Consider the following 17,190-nt stretch of genomic DNA (forward strand, 5'->3'; position numbering starts at 1 on the left):
TCTCAGTGTTCAGGAAGGTGAAAAATCTAAAGTCTATGCAAATGCTATGAAACAGGGAGAAAAAATCTCCAGAGGAAAAATAAATGTGTTATTTCTGCCAGCGTGGTTGGGGCCCTTTCAGTGGTGCACTAACAGTGGTGCTAAGTGACTTCTAGATACTCTCAGTTCCAAGAAGATGAAAGCTCTTGCAGGAATATTTTGAACATAGCTTAGCAGCAATGAAAAGAGCAAGCAACAAGTGCAGGGAGGTATTAAGTGGATCTGAGCTACTAGTATAATGCAGAACAGGTGAGGTGCCACTGCTTAGTGGTATGCTGTGTAAATGTAGTAATGTCTAAGGCACCAGATTACAACTGTGTTAGCTAGAATTTAGCTGGATTTTGTGGTCCAGAGTGTTGGTAAGCCACTCACCAATCCTGAGCTTCAGAAGTGGGTTTCGTCAGTTAAGGGGCCCGCATGGATTAGTGGCTTAAACTCAGGCAAACCCACTCTGTACTGCTGCAGTCATGGATTATGACCAGCTCACCTGCTCTGTCTGGCTGTGGATGCAGATGATGACTGGATGGCTCGATCTGTCTGACTGTGGATGCAGATGATTAGTCTGCTCTGGCGGATGAGTACCCTGAGGCTCCACAGTCCATTCCCTTCTCCTGTCTGGCACCAAGGACCTGAGCGCAGCCATTGGCTCCTGCTGCTGTCGATCAAATCAATGACTCAGCGCGCTGGGGGGCGGGGCCGAGTGATACACTCGGCGGCTATGGGCGCCGACTGTATCACATGGGAGCGCGCCCGTAAGCTAACCCCCTTGGGAGAATGCTTCCCAGAGGGGGGTTAGCTCTTGCGGGGAGGAGCCGAGACAGCCACCGAGGCAAAACGAACTGCACAGTGGAGGTAAGTATGGTATGTTTGTTATTTCAAAAAAAAAATTAACATTTACAACCCCTTTAAATCCCCACATTTATCGGTCTGCAGTTGCACTTTTATAAGGTTGTTAAAAAACAACATACAACTGATTTTTTGGGGCAAAGGTTTCCTTTTATAGGGCTGCAGCTGCGTGTGATCTCATAAAAGGATAACAAAGGTGAACCTACACTTGAAAAGCCTGATATTCATAGAAAAACCTATGGGGATTCTTTTTTCTTTTTATTATGATGAAAGAAACGTTTTAGCTTATATTTGACACCTTCAAGGATTTGTTTTTCTTACGCTTACAATTTGCTTTTGACCTAGGATATAATTGTAAATTGTAGAATTTTTACTGGAAATACATTTGTACCATCTCCATGTTATAGGAGACATCTCATGTGCTGCCATATTACTAGAGACTGATAAGACTGTTACATTTAGGACAGAATAATGTTGCAAGAGACTATCATGTTAAAGACTACACGAAAAATCAATGGAATCGGCTGCCATGTTACAACAGACTGGGCCATATTCTCAAACAAGTTACGTAGGCGTATCAACAGATACGCCTACGTAAGTCCGTTTCCTATGTTTAAGTGTATTCTCAAACTGAGATACACTTAAAGGAGTTCTCTGACCTAAAACTTTTAACCCCCGCTGTGCCCGGGCTGTAAAAATATAGAAAATAAACTGTCACTTACCTGCCTACGATCCCCCGTTGTTCCGATATCGCCGTCCCGTTCTCCGGGCCCGGGCCCCTTCCGCTTCCTGTGTGTCGGTGACTCATAGTGCGCTCAGCCTATCAGCGGCCGCGACGGGACATTGCTGAGGCCGCTGATAGGCTGAGCGCACTATGAGTCACCGACACACAGGAAGCGGAAGGGGCCCGGGACCGGAGAACGGGACGGCGATATCGGAACAACGGGGGATCGTAGGCAGGTAAGTGACAGTTTATTTTCTATATTTTTACAGCCCGGGCACAGCGGGGGTTAAAAGTTTTAGGTCAGAGAACTCCTTTAAACATGCCTAAGATACGACAGCCTGCGCCGTTGTATCTTAGGCTGCAATATTTACGCTGACCGCTAGGTGGCGGTCAGCGTAGAATATGCAAATGACTAGTCACGCCGATTCTCGAACGTACGCTTGCCCGCCGTAGTGTTTTAACGTCGTTTCCGTAAGCGATACGCGGCGTAAAGATAAAGATGCCCCCTAGGTGGCATACTCAATGTTAAGTATGGCCGTCGATCCCGCGTCGAAATTTCAAAATTGAACGTCGTTTACGTAAGTCGTCCGTGAATGGCGCTGGACGCCATTTACGTTACAGTTAAAACAAATGACGTCCGTGAGACGTCATTTAGCGCAATGCAAGTCGGGTAATTTACCCGACGGAGCATGCGCATTACGATCGGCGCGGGAGCGCGCCTAATTTAAATGATCCACGCCCCCTGCCTGGATCATTTGAATTAGGATGGCTTACACGGGTGGACTTTACGCGATGCCGCCGCAAGTTCACAGGTAAGTGGTTTGGGAATCCGGCACTTGCCACTTAAACTTGCGGCGGCGTAACGTAAAGTACATACGTTCCGCCGCCTGAAATGTATGAGAATATGGCCCACTGTTTCTAAATGATAGAAGACTACTATTATGTCACAAGAGGCTGCTGCCATAGTTTACTTTTTCCCTTCTCTGTCTCATTAGGGAGATTTCCCTTCACCTCCTGCCTTGTAGACTCAACAAGAAGTTAAAAGATTATCTTACCAATGTGAGAAAAATTTCCTCCCAGCCAGTTGTCATGGGAAAAAATGCCTCCATCACCTACTGTCTCCATCCCTTCATCACACCATGCGCCACACATCCTCTGTCAGATCCCCGCCAGCCGAATACTGGATCGTTTCGTTTCAGGCAAGCGGAGCCTTCACTGCTATTTTTTACTGGCACTCTTCTCCTATTATGGGCAGGGTGAAAAGTGTCTTGTTTTTATGGGCAGTTGGCAGCACTGGGAGCTGCGCTAAAAACAAGAATGATTCAGGGAGCTGCGGTGGCTCAACGCGATTGGCACTGCGCTGACAAGCCATTCACCTCTGCAGCCAGGGGTTCGGATCCCGGTACATGTGAATTGAGTTTGGTGGTCTCAGCCTGGCTCCCGGTGGGTGTGCTATGCGAGGTAAGCCCACCCCCCTCCCACAAAAAAACCACCACACTTACACGCACTCGAAATTGAGTTAACATGCACGCACTTTGACCACGCGGTCTCTAAAAAGAGAGGCGAAGGACTAACGGGGCTGGTTGAGTGGGCTAGATCCTCTCACTCCCTTGTAGGGAGTCCCTCTGCCCTGTTGGGCTTCAAAGCGGAGCAGGTAGGGCGGGCTGTGTGGGAGGACCCCCTCACACACCCGCCATTGCCACCCGGGGCATGGAGAAAGGTGGCAGATTGCCTCTGGGGGAGGCCCGCCTACTCCCAACTCCTGCAGTCCGGCTCCTCTCTCTCGAGTACACGCACAAAATACACTTTAAAAAAAAAAAAAAAAAGAAGAATGATTCTGTGATGGACATCAATACATAGGCTCTTTCAAAAAATCAATGTCTGTGAACACAGCTTGCCGTGCCATCCAAAAATGCAGGGTAAACATCCATAATTCGGTCATGAATGTCATGTCTACCTCATGTCTACCTCAATGCAGGTGGTCAGACACTATAGCTAGCGAGAGAGCACTATGTTAGTATCATTTATCATTACATGCCATATACTTGATTGAGACATCATCGCTTGTGACACCGCCATCCATGCTGCAAGGATTTGGACCCAATATCATCAATTATACCCTTAGGGGACTGCAATATTGACCCTTTCACAGTAGGGTCTATTTTGTGAGATGAGCGGCCTATTGAACTTGTGGTGGAGGTTTTTTCACATTGCACGAGGAGTTTTGCATGTTCATTGTGCACACTGAAGATTCCACGGATAGTGTTTACATTATTCATATATAGACTTTTTGCTTTTGCACTTTTTGCACCTTCTTTTGTATATTTATTTTAAGGGATTCGAGAATTCACCCTGGTGTTCAGCAGCTTTAATTTGGGTTTTGCATTTTGCGCTGATTTACCTTTTTTTTATATATAGAGAAACACAATAGCCAACACCCGGGTGCTGGAAGGAGGAACAGGGGCACTAAGTGATCATGAAACATGCAAAGACGAAGCCATACCTCAACAAGATCCAGAAATTCTGCAGTCTTCTCTGGGCCAAAGCTTATTTAAAATAGTCTGTTGCAAAATGGAAAACTGTTCTGTGGTCAAATTAATCGAAATGTAACATTCTTTTTAGCAACCATGGGCAATGCACCCTTCAGATTAAAGAGAAGAGAGACCATCCAGCCTGTTATCAGCGCTCTGCCCAAAAGCATGCATCTCTGATAGTATGGTAGTGCATTTATGTTACAAAGGATATAACAGAATATGTAAAAAGGAAATAAATGATGGAAATATTTAAAACGAATGACAGATTGCAAAAGAAAGTAGAACAAACCTCCACAAATTCTTCAAATATATTAATAGTAAAACGGTCAGGTCTGAGCATGTATGCCCTTTTCAAAATAATCTAGAGTGGGTGACTGGGGACAAAGAGAAAGCAAATGTATTAAATACCTTCTTCAGCTCTGTGTATGCAAATGAGCATGGGGGGGTTCGTGTCCATAATGGGGATGGTATTGACACAGTCCCAAATGATGCCCAATGGCTCAAAATGTATATGGTCCAAAAACATTTAGACAGAAAAAAATTAAAGCACCTGGAGCAGATGGTATATACCCAAAAATCCTAAAAGAATTGAGCTCTGTCATTTCAAAGCCATTGTTTTTTTAATGACTAGAATAGTACCACTGGATTGGCGTAAGGCCAATGTGGTGCGTATATTTACCAAGTATCTATAGACCTGTCAGTTTAATTTTTATAGTTGGGAAGATACTAAAGAGTTTAATAAAAGACCACATAGTTCTCGCTGGTAAAAAAATATAAAAGTAACAGACAGCATGGATTCATGAAAGACAGAAGTTGTCAAACAAATCTGATTTCTTTTTTTGAGGAGGGTAGCAAAACCTTGGACAGAGGGGGGCTGTGGACTGAGCATATTTAGTTTACTAAAGCATTTCATACAGTGTTCCACACACGGCTAATATGTAAGTTAAAGTCTACAGGCTTGGAAAAATCAGTTTGTAATGAAAAAGATCATATTCAGAGAATAGTGGTTAATGATTCTTACTCTGAACGGTCTAAGGTTATTAGTGGTGTAATCCAAGGATCAGTGTTGAGACCCTTACATTTTAATATATTTATAAATGATAAGGGGTCTGGTATTAAAAGTACCATTTCATTGTTTGCAGATGACACCACGTTATGCAGTGGAATAACGTCCTTACAGGATGTCTCCAACTTACAAGCCGACCTCAATGCACTGTTTAATTGAAAAATTATATGGCAAAGTTTTATGTTGATAAATGTAAAGTTATGCACTCGGGGGCTAGAAACATGCATGCATCATACATACTAGGAGGAGAACAGCTGGGGGAGTCAATGGTGGAGAAGGATCTTGGTGTTCTGGTTTATAGGTAAACTTGATCCAGAGAACATCAGATTGCTAGAACAAATTGAATCATGCTTTATTGGGGTTCTTTACCTTCCTCTGGATCAACTATGGGCATATAATTGTGTCATTTTTTTTCTCTTCTATTGGTTGAACTGGATGGACTTGTGTCTTTCTTCAACCAAACTAATTGTGTAACTATTAGTGTGTCTGGAATGGGCAGCTTACACAACTGGAAAGGCACCATCAATCCTGTAGGATGTATCGAGGTTTTAGAGCAGCATATGTTCCCATCCAGATAGCAGGAAAGTCTTGCATATTTCAGCAGGACATTGCTAAAACATATACTGCATCTGCGACAACAGCATGGCATCACAGCACAAGAGTCCAGGTGCTTAACTGGCCTTCCTGCAGTCTAGACCTTTACCAACTGAAAATATTTGGTGCATCTTGAAATGAAAAATACGACAAAGAATACCAAGGTATGTTGAGCAGTTAGAATTCTATATCAGACAAGAATAGGGAAACATTCCTCTCCCAAAACTCCAGCAACTGGTCTCCTCAGTTTCCAGATGTGTACAGAGTGTTGTTAAAAGAATAGAGGATGCTACACCGTGGTAAACCTGTCCCTGTCACAACTTCTTTATGACATGTTGCTGCCATTAATTTCAAAATGACCTATTTTGTTTCTTAAAATGGTACATTTTCTCAGTTTAAACATTTGATATGTTTTTTATTTTTCATTGTGAATAAAATATAGGTTTATTAGATTTGCAAATCATTTCATTCTGTTTTTTATGTAGAGTTTACACAGCGTCCCAACTTTAACGGAATTCGGATTATATGTTTCTCATAATGGAAATTTATATATTCATTTTGCATTCTGGTAATGCATTTGTATATTTTTTGCACAACGAAAAAAAGAAGGGAAGTGGGTATGTACACAAGGAATTTAGCAAATGTATTTATTTTTTTTGTTCTCTATGTATATCATTAAAGTGGAGGTTCACCCGGAAATGTTAGTTTTTAACCTTAGATTCATGCTCATTTTGTCTAGGGGAATCGGGTAGTTTTTTTTAAATCAAAGCCGTACTTACCGTTTTAGAGATGCATCTTCTCCGCCGCTTCCGGGTATGGGCTGCGGGACTGGGCGTTCCTACTTGATTGACAGGCTTCCGACAGTCGTATCTATCGCGTCACGATTTTCCGAAAGTAGCCGAACGTCGGTGCGCAGGCGCCATATAGAGCCGCACCGACGTTCGGCTTCTTTCGGCTACTCGTGACGCGATAGATGCGACCGTCGGAAGCCTGTCAATCAAGTAGGAATGCCCAGTCCCGAAGACCATACCCGGAAGCGGCGGAGAAGATGCATCTCTAAAACGGTAAGTACGGCTTAGATTTTAAAAAAACGACCCGATTCCCCTAGACAAAATGAGCATCAATCTAAGGTTCAAAAAATTTTTTAGGGTGAACTCCCGCTTTAAAATACCGGTTATTGTAATTATTTTGTTTCTATTCTACATTTATGCCTGCGTGTGCTTCTATAACCCACATCATGTAGAAATACACACCTGTATACACACTGCAGACCCTCCCCCAACACCAAATGGTGATTCACTCAGCTACTGATACCAGCTTATCTGAGCACAAAGTCCAATCTGCAAGCAAACAGTAACGGCTGTGTACCTGGGACAGGAATATATAGAACCAAGGGGCCACCTGTGATCATTGGGGTCCTTTTGCAAAATACAAGTATAGTATCCCGAGTGTTAATTAAGATTAATGATCCACTTAGCCTCCAAGTATACAGATTGTCTGAATCATTACTGTACAAAAACAGGCTTCTATATTAGAATATAGGCTCGTGGCTTAAGTGACAGGGTGAATTAGGTGCTGGGTGATACAGATTTACTACAGGTTATAATCAGATATACAAGGCTGATAGTGTCCTGGGTGGGTCAAACCTACCACCCATGTTAATTTTCACATTCGCTTATCCACTTCTCTCTCTGGGCACAGGTGATGCCCCTCAACCCCTTTTATCCATTCTTAGAGGTCATTTCTAAGGGCGTTTTCACCTCCCTTTTGTTCCGTGAACAATAAGTAACCCAGTTAGTTAGTTATCAACTCAGAGGAAACAAGAGGCTGGTTGATAATTTATAGCGCCTTAACCAATTTAAATGGAAAGTTCATATGAAGAGATTTCTATCTCGGTAGATCCAAAACGGCCAGACATCATCTCTTAGCACAGTCTGTTTCTGTTGGCGATGTGGAGCTGAACTACAATATTTTTTCTGCTGTGCCAGACAGAAAAGGGATCACAAATGGAGTAATGCTAGGAGTGCAGGCTTGACATGGAGAGAGGTAAGAGTGGGCATCTGACAATCTATTCCTTGAGTCCAGAAATATAGGCATTTAGTTTAGGAGCAAGAAAGAACTATCTGCCAGCTGTGACGTTTTTAAATCCACCAGCTAGCAAATTGCTGACTGATTCTTTCAAATGTTTCTGCCCAGCTCAATCTTTTTTTCCCTTACAAGCAGTCAAGCAGAACAGTTTAATTCTGCCGTCTGTTGCAGCACTATCGCAGCAATCTCAGTCCAAAGTAGCAGTAGAATGGTTAATCATCAAAGTTAATCATCACAAAAGGTAGAGGCCATTTGGTTTATAAATGCACAAATTATGGAGGGCCTGGATAATTAGTAACCAGCTCAGGCCCCCTGAGACCCAGCAATTAGGAGGACCCACAGTACCCTGAGGAGATTCAGAACAGGACCCACAACACCATAAGGAGAGAGGGAGACTGGGAACTAGACTATGGGGAACAAGAGCTGAGTAACTAGGAAAGAAAGAGTATCACATTGTACCTAGTTAGAGGAGTGAATCCCAAGTGAAGAACACTTCTAATTGGATCTGATGGAACTACTTCACCAAAAAGATGAAAATGTGGGGATAAAGCCTATTGGACAGTTTTTATTTAACACAATGATCTTTTCTATATGGACAGCAAGAGCTACACACCCACATCACAGGGATTGTAATACGACTTCAAAGCCAAAAAGAAGGAAGGGTCATCACAAACAAGAATGAAAGATATTTTTTCTTCAAGTCATGTCATTTTAAAGACAGCAATTTACCTATGGACCTATTGCGTGCCTTGCTTACTATTTGGTTATGTACTATGACTTTTATTAAATATATAGACAAACAATATTATATATGTTAGTGATCACAAATCCATTGCTATAATTGTCGTACTTGCCACCCTAAACTTTATATAAGTGTAGGAGTAACATATCATAGTCTGGATATATGTGATTTAATAAGAACAGAAAATATTGGAAGGACAAGAGAAGTCAGACTGGGAAAAAAAAAAGCGTACAGGTAAGTTAAAAACAAACAACTGTGAATGTGGAGTAAATCAGAAAGTTTTATAAAGAGTATATAGAAAAGGACAGTGTACAAGGTTCTTACTGCAGCAATCGTTCCACCACAGCCTTCTGATGGGCAGCCTCCTCCGGGCTTAGTCTCTCCAAATCCTTTATAATCGGTGGCGTAAAGTCCCCACCATCTTCAGAACTGTCATCTTCCGTTACAAGGGGTTCCGTAAGACCATTGGGTAGCTGCACACAATGATCCCCATCTTCCAGGCTACTTAGGTCATCCAGGGGATCCCTGGGATACTGGTAACCATCGCCATCACTCAAGGCTCTGGTAATAGTCTCTTTAGTGACACCTGACTCTAGCAATGCCCTTAGTAGCTCCTGCTGCAAGTAGCTAAGCTGAGACGCCATCCTCGCTGTTACCTGCTACCAGTTCACCATCCTGCGGTTAGAATAGGGATCAGCAGGCGGGAGCCCATGCTCTACCCACCTTCTGTCTCCTCCTCCCCCCAAAAATGCTTTCTGTGCGGCCACAACCTGTATGTAGTCACCCCCTGGACAGTCTTCAGTGAGACATAGCAGATAAGGGACCCTTGTCTCTCTCTGTTTACATCAGAGCAGAACAAATCCTCCAAGGTTCATATTTATCCCTGTGCTTCACAAGTTACTGAACTTTGGACCCCCAACTCTGCACAAAGTGCATGTGTGAGAGGGGAGGGAGAGTAAGGGAAGAGCTAGTAAGAGGAAATAAAGAAATGAATGTTAGGAATGACTAGAGAGTAAAGAAGACGAGAGTCAACAGCAAAGGGATATTAGAGAATAAATATATACACGATCGTAAGTATGCAGTGGGGCGTGTCTAAAGAGCATACATGTTCCCACCACCTAAAACGAAAGATGACAAAAGCCAATACCGTACCAAAGGATCTAAATCAGTGTGAAACAAATGTCACTTAAAAAGGGTCTTTCTACAGTACGACTTGCAGCCATACAATTGGGTAGAGGAAATAACAAGCTAGCCTTTATGGTGCTATGAATTCAGATGTCCGATAATTACCTTTTGTACAATTTTATTAATCAAAATTTTAATATAAAGATATTCAATTTGAATAAAATGTTTTGCATTTTTAGAAATGGAGAGAGACAATGGTTAAAGCATTAAGGAACCTATTTAGAAAATAAAAAACAAACTTTTACAACCCCTTTAAGATTGCATAGTGCTTATTCCACTTACATTTAAGTCAAGTGAACTACTTACAAAAAGTAACAATGTAATTCCTTTCGAAAACAACTGCCAATGAAAGGTGACAAAACTGACACACGTCATAAATAATATAATTACAATTATTATTTTCCCTACTGTGGTTTGCAGTCCAATTTCATTTTGTAAATACCTATTATTAATCAAATAAATAAAATTCAATTCAATTAAATAAACGTGTCTGCTGGCAAGGTGACAGATTTAGCAGAACAGGCGTCAGGGAATCTGTTGTTTCAATAGTAATATTGTTTCAAATAAATATCCTTGCTTCAAAAAATATGAGAGTACTTATGGTACGATAACAAAGCGCAGAAAGCGTTTGCTGTAAACAATCTAGAACACACCTCCAGCAGCGCAAGGGTTAATACGGGAGGCCGAGGCAGTTCCTGTTTGCTGTTTCTAGCTCTGCCTTAGAATGTACCAACAAGGTCAATGGCACTAAGTGGTTAGCTGTGTACCTGTGACAAGCGCAATACCAAGCCCAAGTACCCCAACATAAAACTTTTATTCTACCTTATTATGTATCGGTCATTTCTCTTGAGCTCATGTGTTGTAAACTTCTATATCATCCGATTCGTTTTACAATAGAACATTTATAAACCTGTAACGTATAAAACAAGATAATTATATCAGTCTTTTTACTTTTTTAAATTCATGTCTAGCAGAAGATAAAGAGTGCGTTTCAGAACTTTTACATTTAAAAAAAAAAAAAAAAAAAAAAGTAATCCTTTCAATAACTCAGTGGTGGTTAACTTTACATTTACAGAGGGCCTCAAGTGCGAATCGCACAATACCAGGGCATTTTCACGCATTGAGGTGCATTGCATCAAGTTAGGCAGCCCATTCAAAATGAATACCTGAATACCCAAACAAATCATACATTTACATTTTTGCAGTGTATTGCAATGCACACCGAAGCGCAAGTGGGATTAAAATAAGCCCCATTATTGGTTTTAGTGTCCGCAATCAAAACCCCTAGCGTAGGTTTCAGTGGGCGCATTGATAATTCACAATATTACCCCCCCCCCCCCCAGCATTGGTGGTCAGTGGCAGTAGTTATCTACCCCCCCCCCAAACACTGGTGGTTGCAGTGCTATATAAAGTCTAATTTAAAGCGGAGGTCAGCCAAATTTTTTATTTATTTTTTGTAAGTCAGCAGCTACAAATACTGCAGCTGCTGACTTTTAAAATAAGGACACTTACCTGTCCAGCGCGCCCACGATGTCGGCACCCGAAGCTGATCTCTGTCTTGGCTCTTGGATGCCGCCACCATCTTCGGTAAGGGAATCAGGAAGGGAAGCCGCAAGGTTCCATACTGCACATGCGCGACTCACGCTGCGCAAAGCCACTGGTCCCTGCAGCCTTCTGGGACCCGTGTGTCTCCCAGAAGACAGCGGGGGGGGGGGGGCCCAGACAAGACGCCAACCCCCACAGATAATGCGGGGGTCTATGCCCGGAAGTAGGTGCAAATACCTGTCTTGCTCCCCCCTGAAAGGTGCCAAATGTGACACTGGAGGGGGGGGGGAGGAATCCGGACAGCGAAGGTTCCATTTTTGTGTGGACCTCTGCTTTAACCTCCACATAAAAAATAAAAAAAGTGGGAAAGCTCCTTTTTACAATTGGTGTCCACCAGGGATAAACTCATCCAGTTTAAGATCCTGCATAGAGTCTACCTTACCATCATGCGTCTGCATAGGATATACCCATCTGTCCCAGCCAACTGCTAAAGGTGTGGGTCAGTCTCATCCATGGCAGTGTCCCCATATCCAGATCTTCTGGACAGCCATGACTTTGTTCATTCTGTGTTATTGTTCTTTGTGATATAGTACTAGGCTAGGTGATTACACCCGGAAAGGTGCCCTTGTTTATCATCCTCCTTTGTCCCTATGCCCTTATTTCAGGTATGAACTCTATGCACACTGCAGCTCATAAATGGCATTTTTTTGGAGTTTGGCAGGTTTTACTTTAATAGCCCATAAACTCACTCTATGTTATCCTATGTGTCCATGCACACATGGAAGTTTTTGGACATTTATCAGCAGTGGAGTTTATGGACTGTTTTCTGAACGCCCTAAAATCATGTATGTTGACCATACTGATATAAAGAAGAGACCAATAGGGTGAAGTCTGCCTCCTCCATTGATAGAGCACTGAAGGAAATCTATATATGAAGTATAGTCATTAAACATTAGGCACACGACTGTGTGGCTATTACAACCCTGGATAACCTAAAGCTGAAAAAAAAAATTGGACACAGAAAAATAAATTACCCGCAAAGATGGGTGTTCCATATGTCGATGCTACTGCATTAGGCAATACTCTTATGCCCCGTACACACGATCGGAAATTCCAACAGCAAAAGTCCGACGTGAGCTTTTGAACGGAAATTCGGACCGTGTGTATGCTCCATCGGACTTTTGCTGTCGGAATTTCCGCCAACAAAAGATTGAGAGCTGGTTCTCAAATTTTCCGACGGAAAAAATTCCTAGCGGAAAATCCGATTGCCTGTAGCAATTCCGACGGGCAAAATTTCCGACACATGCTCGGAAACAATTTGACGCATGCTCCGAAGCAATGAACTTAATTTTCCCGGCTCGTTGTTGTGTTGTACGTCACAGCGTTCTTGACGGATGAAAGTTCAGAGAACTTTTGTGTGACCGTGTGTATGCAAGCCAAGCTTGAGCGGAATTCAGGTTTTTCAGACGGAAAATCCGATCGTGTGTTTGCGGCATTAGTTTCATTCCTCCCATTCACTACTATAAGCGCAAAACTTCTGCCACTGAAACTTAAAGCGGAGCTCCACCCAAAAGGGGACGCTCTGCTTGTTCGAACCCACCCCCCTCCATTGCCACATTTTTTTGGGGGGCGGAGCGATTACCTGGTTTTGATAGGTACCCTCTTCAGCATAAGATTGTGGCGATCTCCGAGTATTGTATGTCCAGGCCCTCATCCTTCCCCTCGCTGCCTTTCTGGGACACACAGGTCCCAGAAGATGGCAGAATCATTCAGAAAGCGCAGCATGACTTGTGCATGTTCAGTAGGAAACCGGCTGTGAAGCCTGATTGAAGAATTGTCTCGGAGTGCCGACATCGCCGGATCCCTGGACAGGTAAGTGCCTATATATTAAAAGTCAGCATCTACAGTATTTGTCAATTTGTTACATCAATAATTTTTTTCATTCAACCAGTGAGTATCATTCAAGGTAGATGGGAGAATTATTCCTGTTGTGCTATTGTGTTCTGACAGCAGGGAGACATCCCCGCCGCCAGAATACACTGATTAGTGCTGCCAGCTACAGCCGGCGGCACTGGTCGTTCAGGAAAAACCCGACAGGCTGGTATATATACATCTGTACAACCCAGCCTGCCCATACATGGATCAAAATTCAGCCAGTCCCTGTTGAACCAGCCAAATTTCTATCCACGTATGGCCACCCTTACAGTTGTGGCTCTAGTACAGTGATGATAGTGGGTCACTCTCTCTCCACCTTGTCCATTTGCAAATTGTCTTGTATGCTTTTCACAGAATACAAGGCATTCTCCGAATGGACGAGGGAAAAGGAGGGCCGGGTGAACATTATGTTCTCCCCTGATCCATTCACACAACATCTTTTATTCTTTTCTGCGAAAGACTACCAAATGTTTTATGAATAGACAAGGTGGACAGCGAGCAACCCAATATCACTGTACTGAAGCTGGAACTGCATGGTTCAGCACTGGAGGATTGACATTCTTAGCCAGATTCAGAGAGAGTTACGCCGGCGTATCAGTAGATACGCCGTCGTAACTCTGAATCTGCGCCGTCGTAAATTTAAGCGTATTCTCAAATTGAGATACACTTAAATCTAGCTAAGATACGACCGCGGGCGCCGTCGTATCTTAGCTGTCTATTTAGGCCGGCCGCTAGGGGCGTGTACGCTGATTTACGCCTAGAATGCGTAAATCAGCGAGATACGCCTATTCACGAACGTACGCTTGCCCGTCGCAGTAAAGATCCGCCGTTTACGTAAGGCGTTTTCAGGCCTAAAGTTATTCCACCAAAAAGATGGCGCAGCCAATGTTAAGTATGGACGTCGGAACCGCGTCGAATTTTTTAATTTTTGCGTCGTTTGCGTAAGTCGTCCGTGAATGGGGCTGGGCGTAATTTACGTTCACGTCGAAACCAATAAGTCTTTGCGGCGTAATTTGGAGCATGCGTACTGGGATATGTCCACAGACGGCGCATGCGCCATTCGTTCAAAACGTCAATCACGTCGGGTCACGATTCATTAGCATAAAACACGCCCACCTCTTCACAATTTGAATTAGGCGCGCTTAGGCCGGCACATTTACGCTACGCCGCCGTAACTTAGGACGAAAGTGCTTTGTGAATACAGCACTTGCCTCTCTAACGTACGGCGGCGTAGCGTATATGAGATACGCTACGCCTGCCTAACGTTAGTCTCATCTACGTGAATCCAGCTATTAAAGTATTATTTGGGATGAGTGAGATGAAGAGTTTTACTTGTCCGCATATAGGACACCCATCATTATATGTCATTTAAAAGACACATTTTTATGCTTTTATGGAGCTCTGTCATCCTAAAAATACTAAAAACAATGTTATATAATATTAATAGGAAGTTCCAAAACCAAATTATATGCATGCGCATGCTATATAAAAAAATAGCGATAATGAAATATTAAAATTCAGTTATTTTCTAAAACTTAAAATTTAAGGTCAATGGTGAAAATATATAAGTGATAGCCAATTGAATAGACTGAGAGGACTGCTGTAACTAATAATCTATCCAGGTGGGATATACTGTAGACTATGAAAAAAAAAACTTATCACAGTGCACCGTCCTAAAAATATACTGTACAGCCGTGACCAAAAGTTTTGAGAATGACACAAATAAAAATGTTCACAGTCTGCTCCCTCAGTGTTTTTAGCTCTTTTTGTCAGATGTTATTATGGTATACTGAGGTAGAATTACAAGCATTTTATAGGTGTCAAAGGCTTTTATTGAGCATTACATGAAGTTTATGCAGAGTCAATATTTGCAGTGTTGACCCTTCTTTTTCAAGGCCTCTGCAATTTGCCCTGACATGCTATCAATCAACTTCTGGGCCACATCCTGACTGACTGGCAGCTTATTCTTGCATAATCAATGCTTGGAATTTGTCAGAATTTGTGTTTTTTTTTTCACCAGCCTTGAGGGTTGACCACAAGTTCTCAATGGGATTAAGGTCTGGGGAGTTTCCTGGATATAGGCACAACTTTATGATGTTTTGTTCCACAAGCCACTTAGTTATCACTTTGGCCTTATGGTAAGGTGCTCCATCATGCTGGAAAAAGCATTGGTTTTGTGCCGCCCTAGGCCTAACTAAACTTATGCAACCCCTAATTTAAATATGACCCACCCTTTCCTGTCAAGGTCACACCCCTTCCTGTTTAGGACCTGCCCTAAAATTTTCCAGTGGGGACACTAATTCTGAGTTAAATTAATGGATGGCAAAAAAAAATTAACAAGGGCTATAACCATCCCTTACTCTATCCAAAATGGAAAAAAAAAATGTTACCTATAGTTCTACTTTATGCACAAATTTCTGCTAAATTTATGGAGGACTAGGAGGATATAACATGTAGGGTGCCCACGTGTCCCGGATTGCCCGGGACTGTCCCGCAATTGACATGTCTGTCCCGTTTCCCGGGCACCTTCATTCCGGGACAATACAGTGTCCCGGAATGAAATAGAGGACACAGCCACCGCCTACTAACTAGTAACTACATTTCCAGAACTGGTTGCTAGGGCCGGCGCTGACTGGCATCTTGCAACCAGTGACAATTTACTCTCAGACAGTGAGACCGGGAGCGAGGCCTGCGCCTAGTGCAGCACTGCTGTCCCCACCCACCTCGGCACCTCCTCCTTCTCCGGCACCAAGTGGCAAGCAGCAGGGACTGGTGTGATCCTCACTCTCCAGATAGTGAGGCCACTCCTTTCCTTCTACACACGTGGCTCATGCACCAAGGAGTGACAGCGGCACTGCATCTGGTGGCAGGCTATGGGTGGCAAGCGGCACTGCATCTGATGGCAAGTGGTACATTCACCTGACAAATAACCCGCCGCCAAATACCCCATCCACCCCGAGACTACATTACCCCTCCTTATCTTTTTGTTGGGGAAGGTGAGAGAGGGGGTGTGTCCCTAAATGGCAGTTTGGAAATGTGGTCACCCTAATAACATGCCAGTGGTGCAGCAGAAAACATGTAGCACAGCGATGAAGGTATGTGAGCGAAGGAAGGATTGGGGGCAGGAACAAATAAATCCATCTGTTTATTTTTCTCATCAGCAATCAGCAGAAATAAAATTAAGATTCCTTAATATGTACAACTGACACAAGCAAAAGATTGCAGGAGAGTCCTACTACCTACCTGCCAGGTATAGGTGACCATGTCAGTGTCCCTTGTGTCTGCACCATCCCTATCATACCAGCAGCAGTGTGACCACTTTATGGGGGCACCAGACCGATTTGTCTTGCATCCCAGTCCACCTCATAAGACTAAAAGTGTAGTGCAAGCTGGTGGGGACTATTTTCATGCTGCCTCCCTGCAAAGTGCTGCCCTAGGCCTGGGCCTTGTTGGTCTAGGCCAAGATACAGCGTTGCTGATAGTAGCGCTCGCCTTTTCTTCTCTGGACACGTTTTTTTCCAGGATGCTGCAAACCAGGGCTTTTTTTCTCAGAGATTAGATGCAGGAACTCCTCCCTTTCAAGCCACCCTTGACTCTGCCCCCTACCCACCTCCGAGCAACAATAGAACCTACAGGACTACAGGAGAGTCAGGACACTCTCTACATTGCAGATAGAGAAAGGAGCTGTGTGTTAGTGGGCGTCCTGACTCTCCTGTAGTCCAAGGGAGGGGGCGAGCACGACACTCCACACCAGGGAGAAAGCTTTGCATTACTGTGTGTAGTTACAGACAGAAGAACAGGAAGTGAGCATTTCTCAGAAGAAATAAGGACATTTAAAAGCAACATGTAAGGATGAGGTAAGTGAAGGAGGACTGCACTGAGGTAAAGGAAG

The 17,190-nt window shown here is 43.4% G+C and overlaps 1 protein-coding gene and 1 long non-coding RNA gene across 4 annotated transcripts in view; one reads left to right on the forward strand and one right to left on the reverse strand.

Moving 5' to 3' along the window:
* Positions 1-9,668, reverse strand: part of HNF1A (HNF1 homeobox A) — a 52,843-nt gene extending 43,175 nt beyond the window's left edge. Inside the window, exon 1 of one of the 3 annotated variants that reach the window (XR_005748665.1) lies at positions 8,958-9,668. Coding sequence is in view for 2 of the 3 variants with exons in the window: in XM_040349917.1 (XP_040205851.1) it covers positions 8,958-9,277 (320 nt within the window). In the remaining variant the exon portion in view is untranslated. The remainder of the gene's footprint in view (positions 1-8,957) is intronic. The other 2 variants (XM_040349917.1, XM_040349922.1) reach the window with 2 other exon arrangements.
* LOC120937048 lies at positions 7,028-10,294 on the forward strand. The gene is made up of 2 exons (XR_005748667.1): positions 7,028-7,849; positions 8,491-10,294. It is a non-coding gene; the product is annotated as an uncharacterized LOC120937048 (long non-coding RNA).
* The last annotated feature ends 6,896 nt before the right edge of the window (positions 10,295-17,190 follow it).

This window comes from Rana temporaria, chromosome 1 (assembly GCF_905171775.1).
Source record: "Rana temporaria chromosome 1, aRanTem1.1, whole genome shotgun sequence".
NCBI classification, from domain to species: domain Eukaryota; kingdom Metazoa; phylum Chordata; class Amphibia; order Anura; family Ranidae; genus Rana; species Rana temporaria.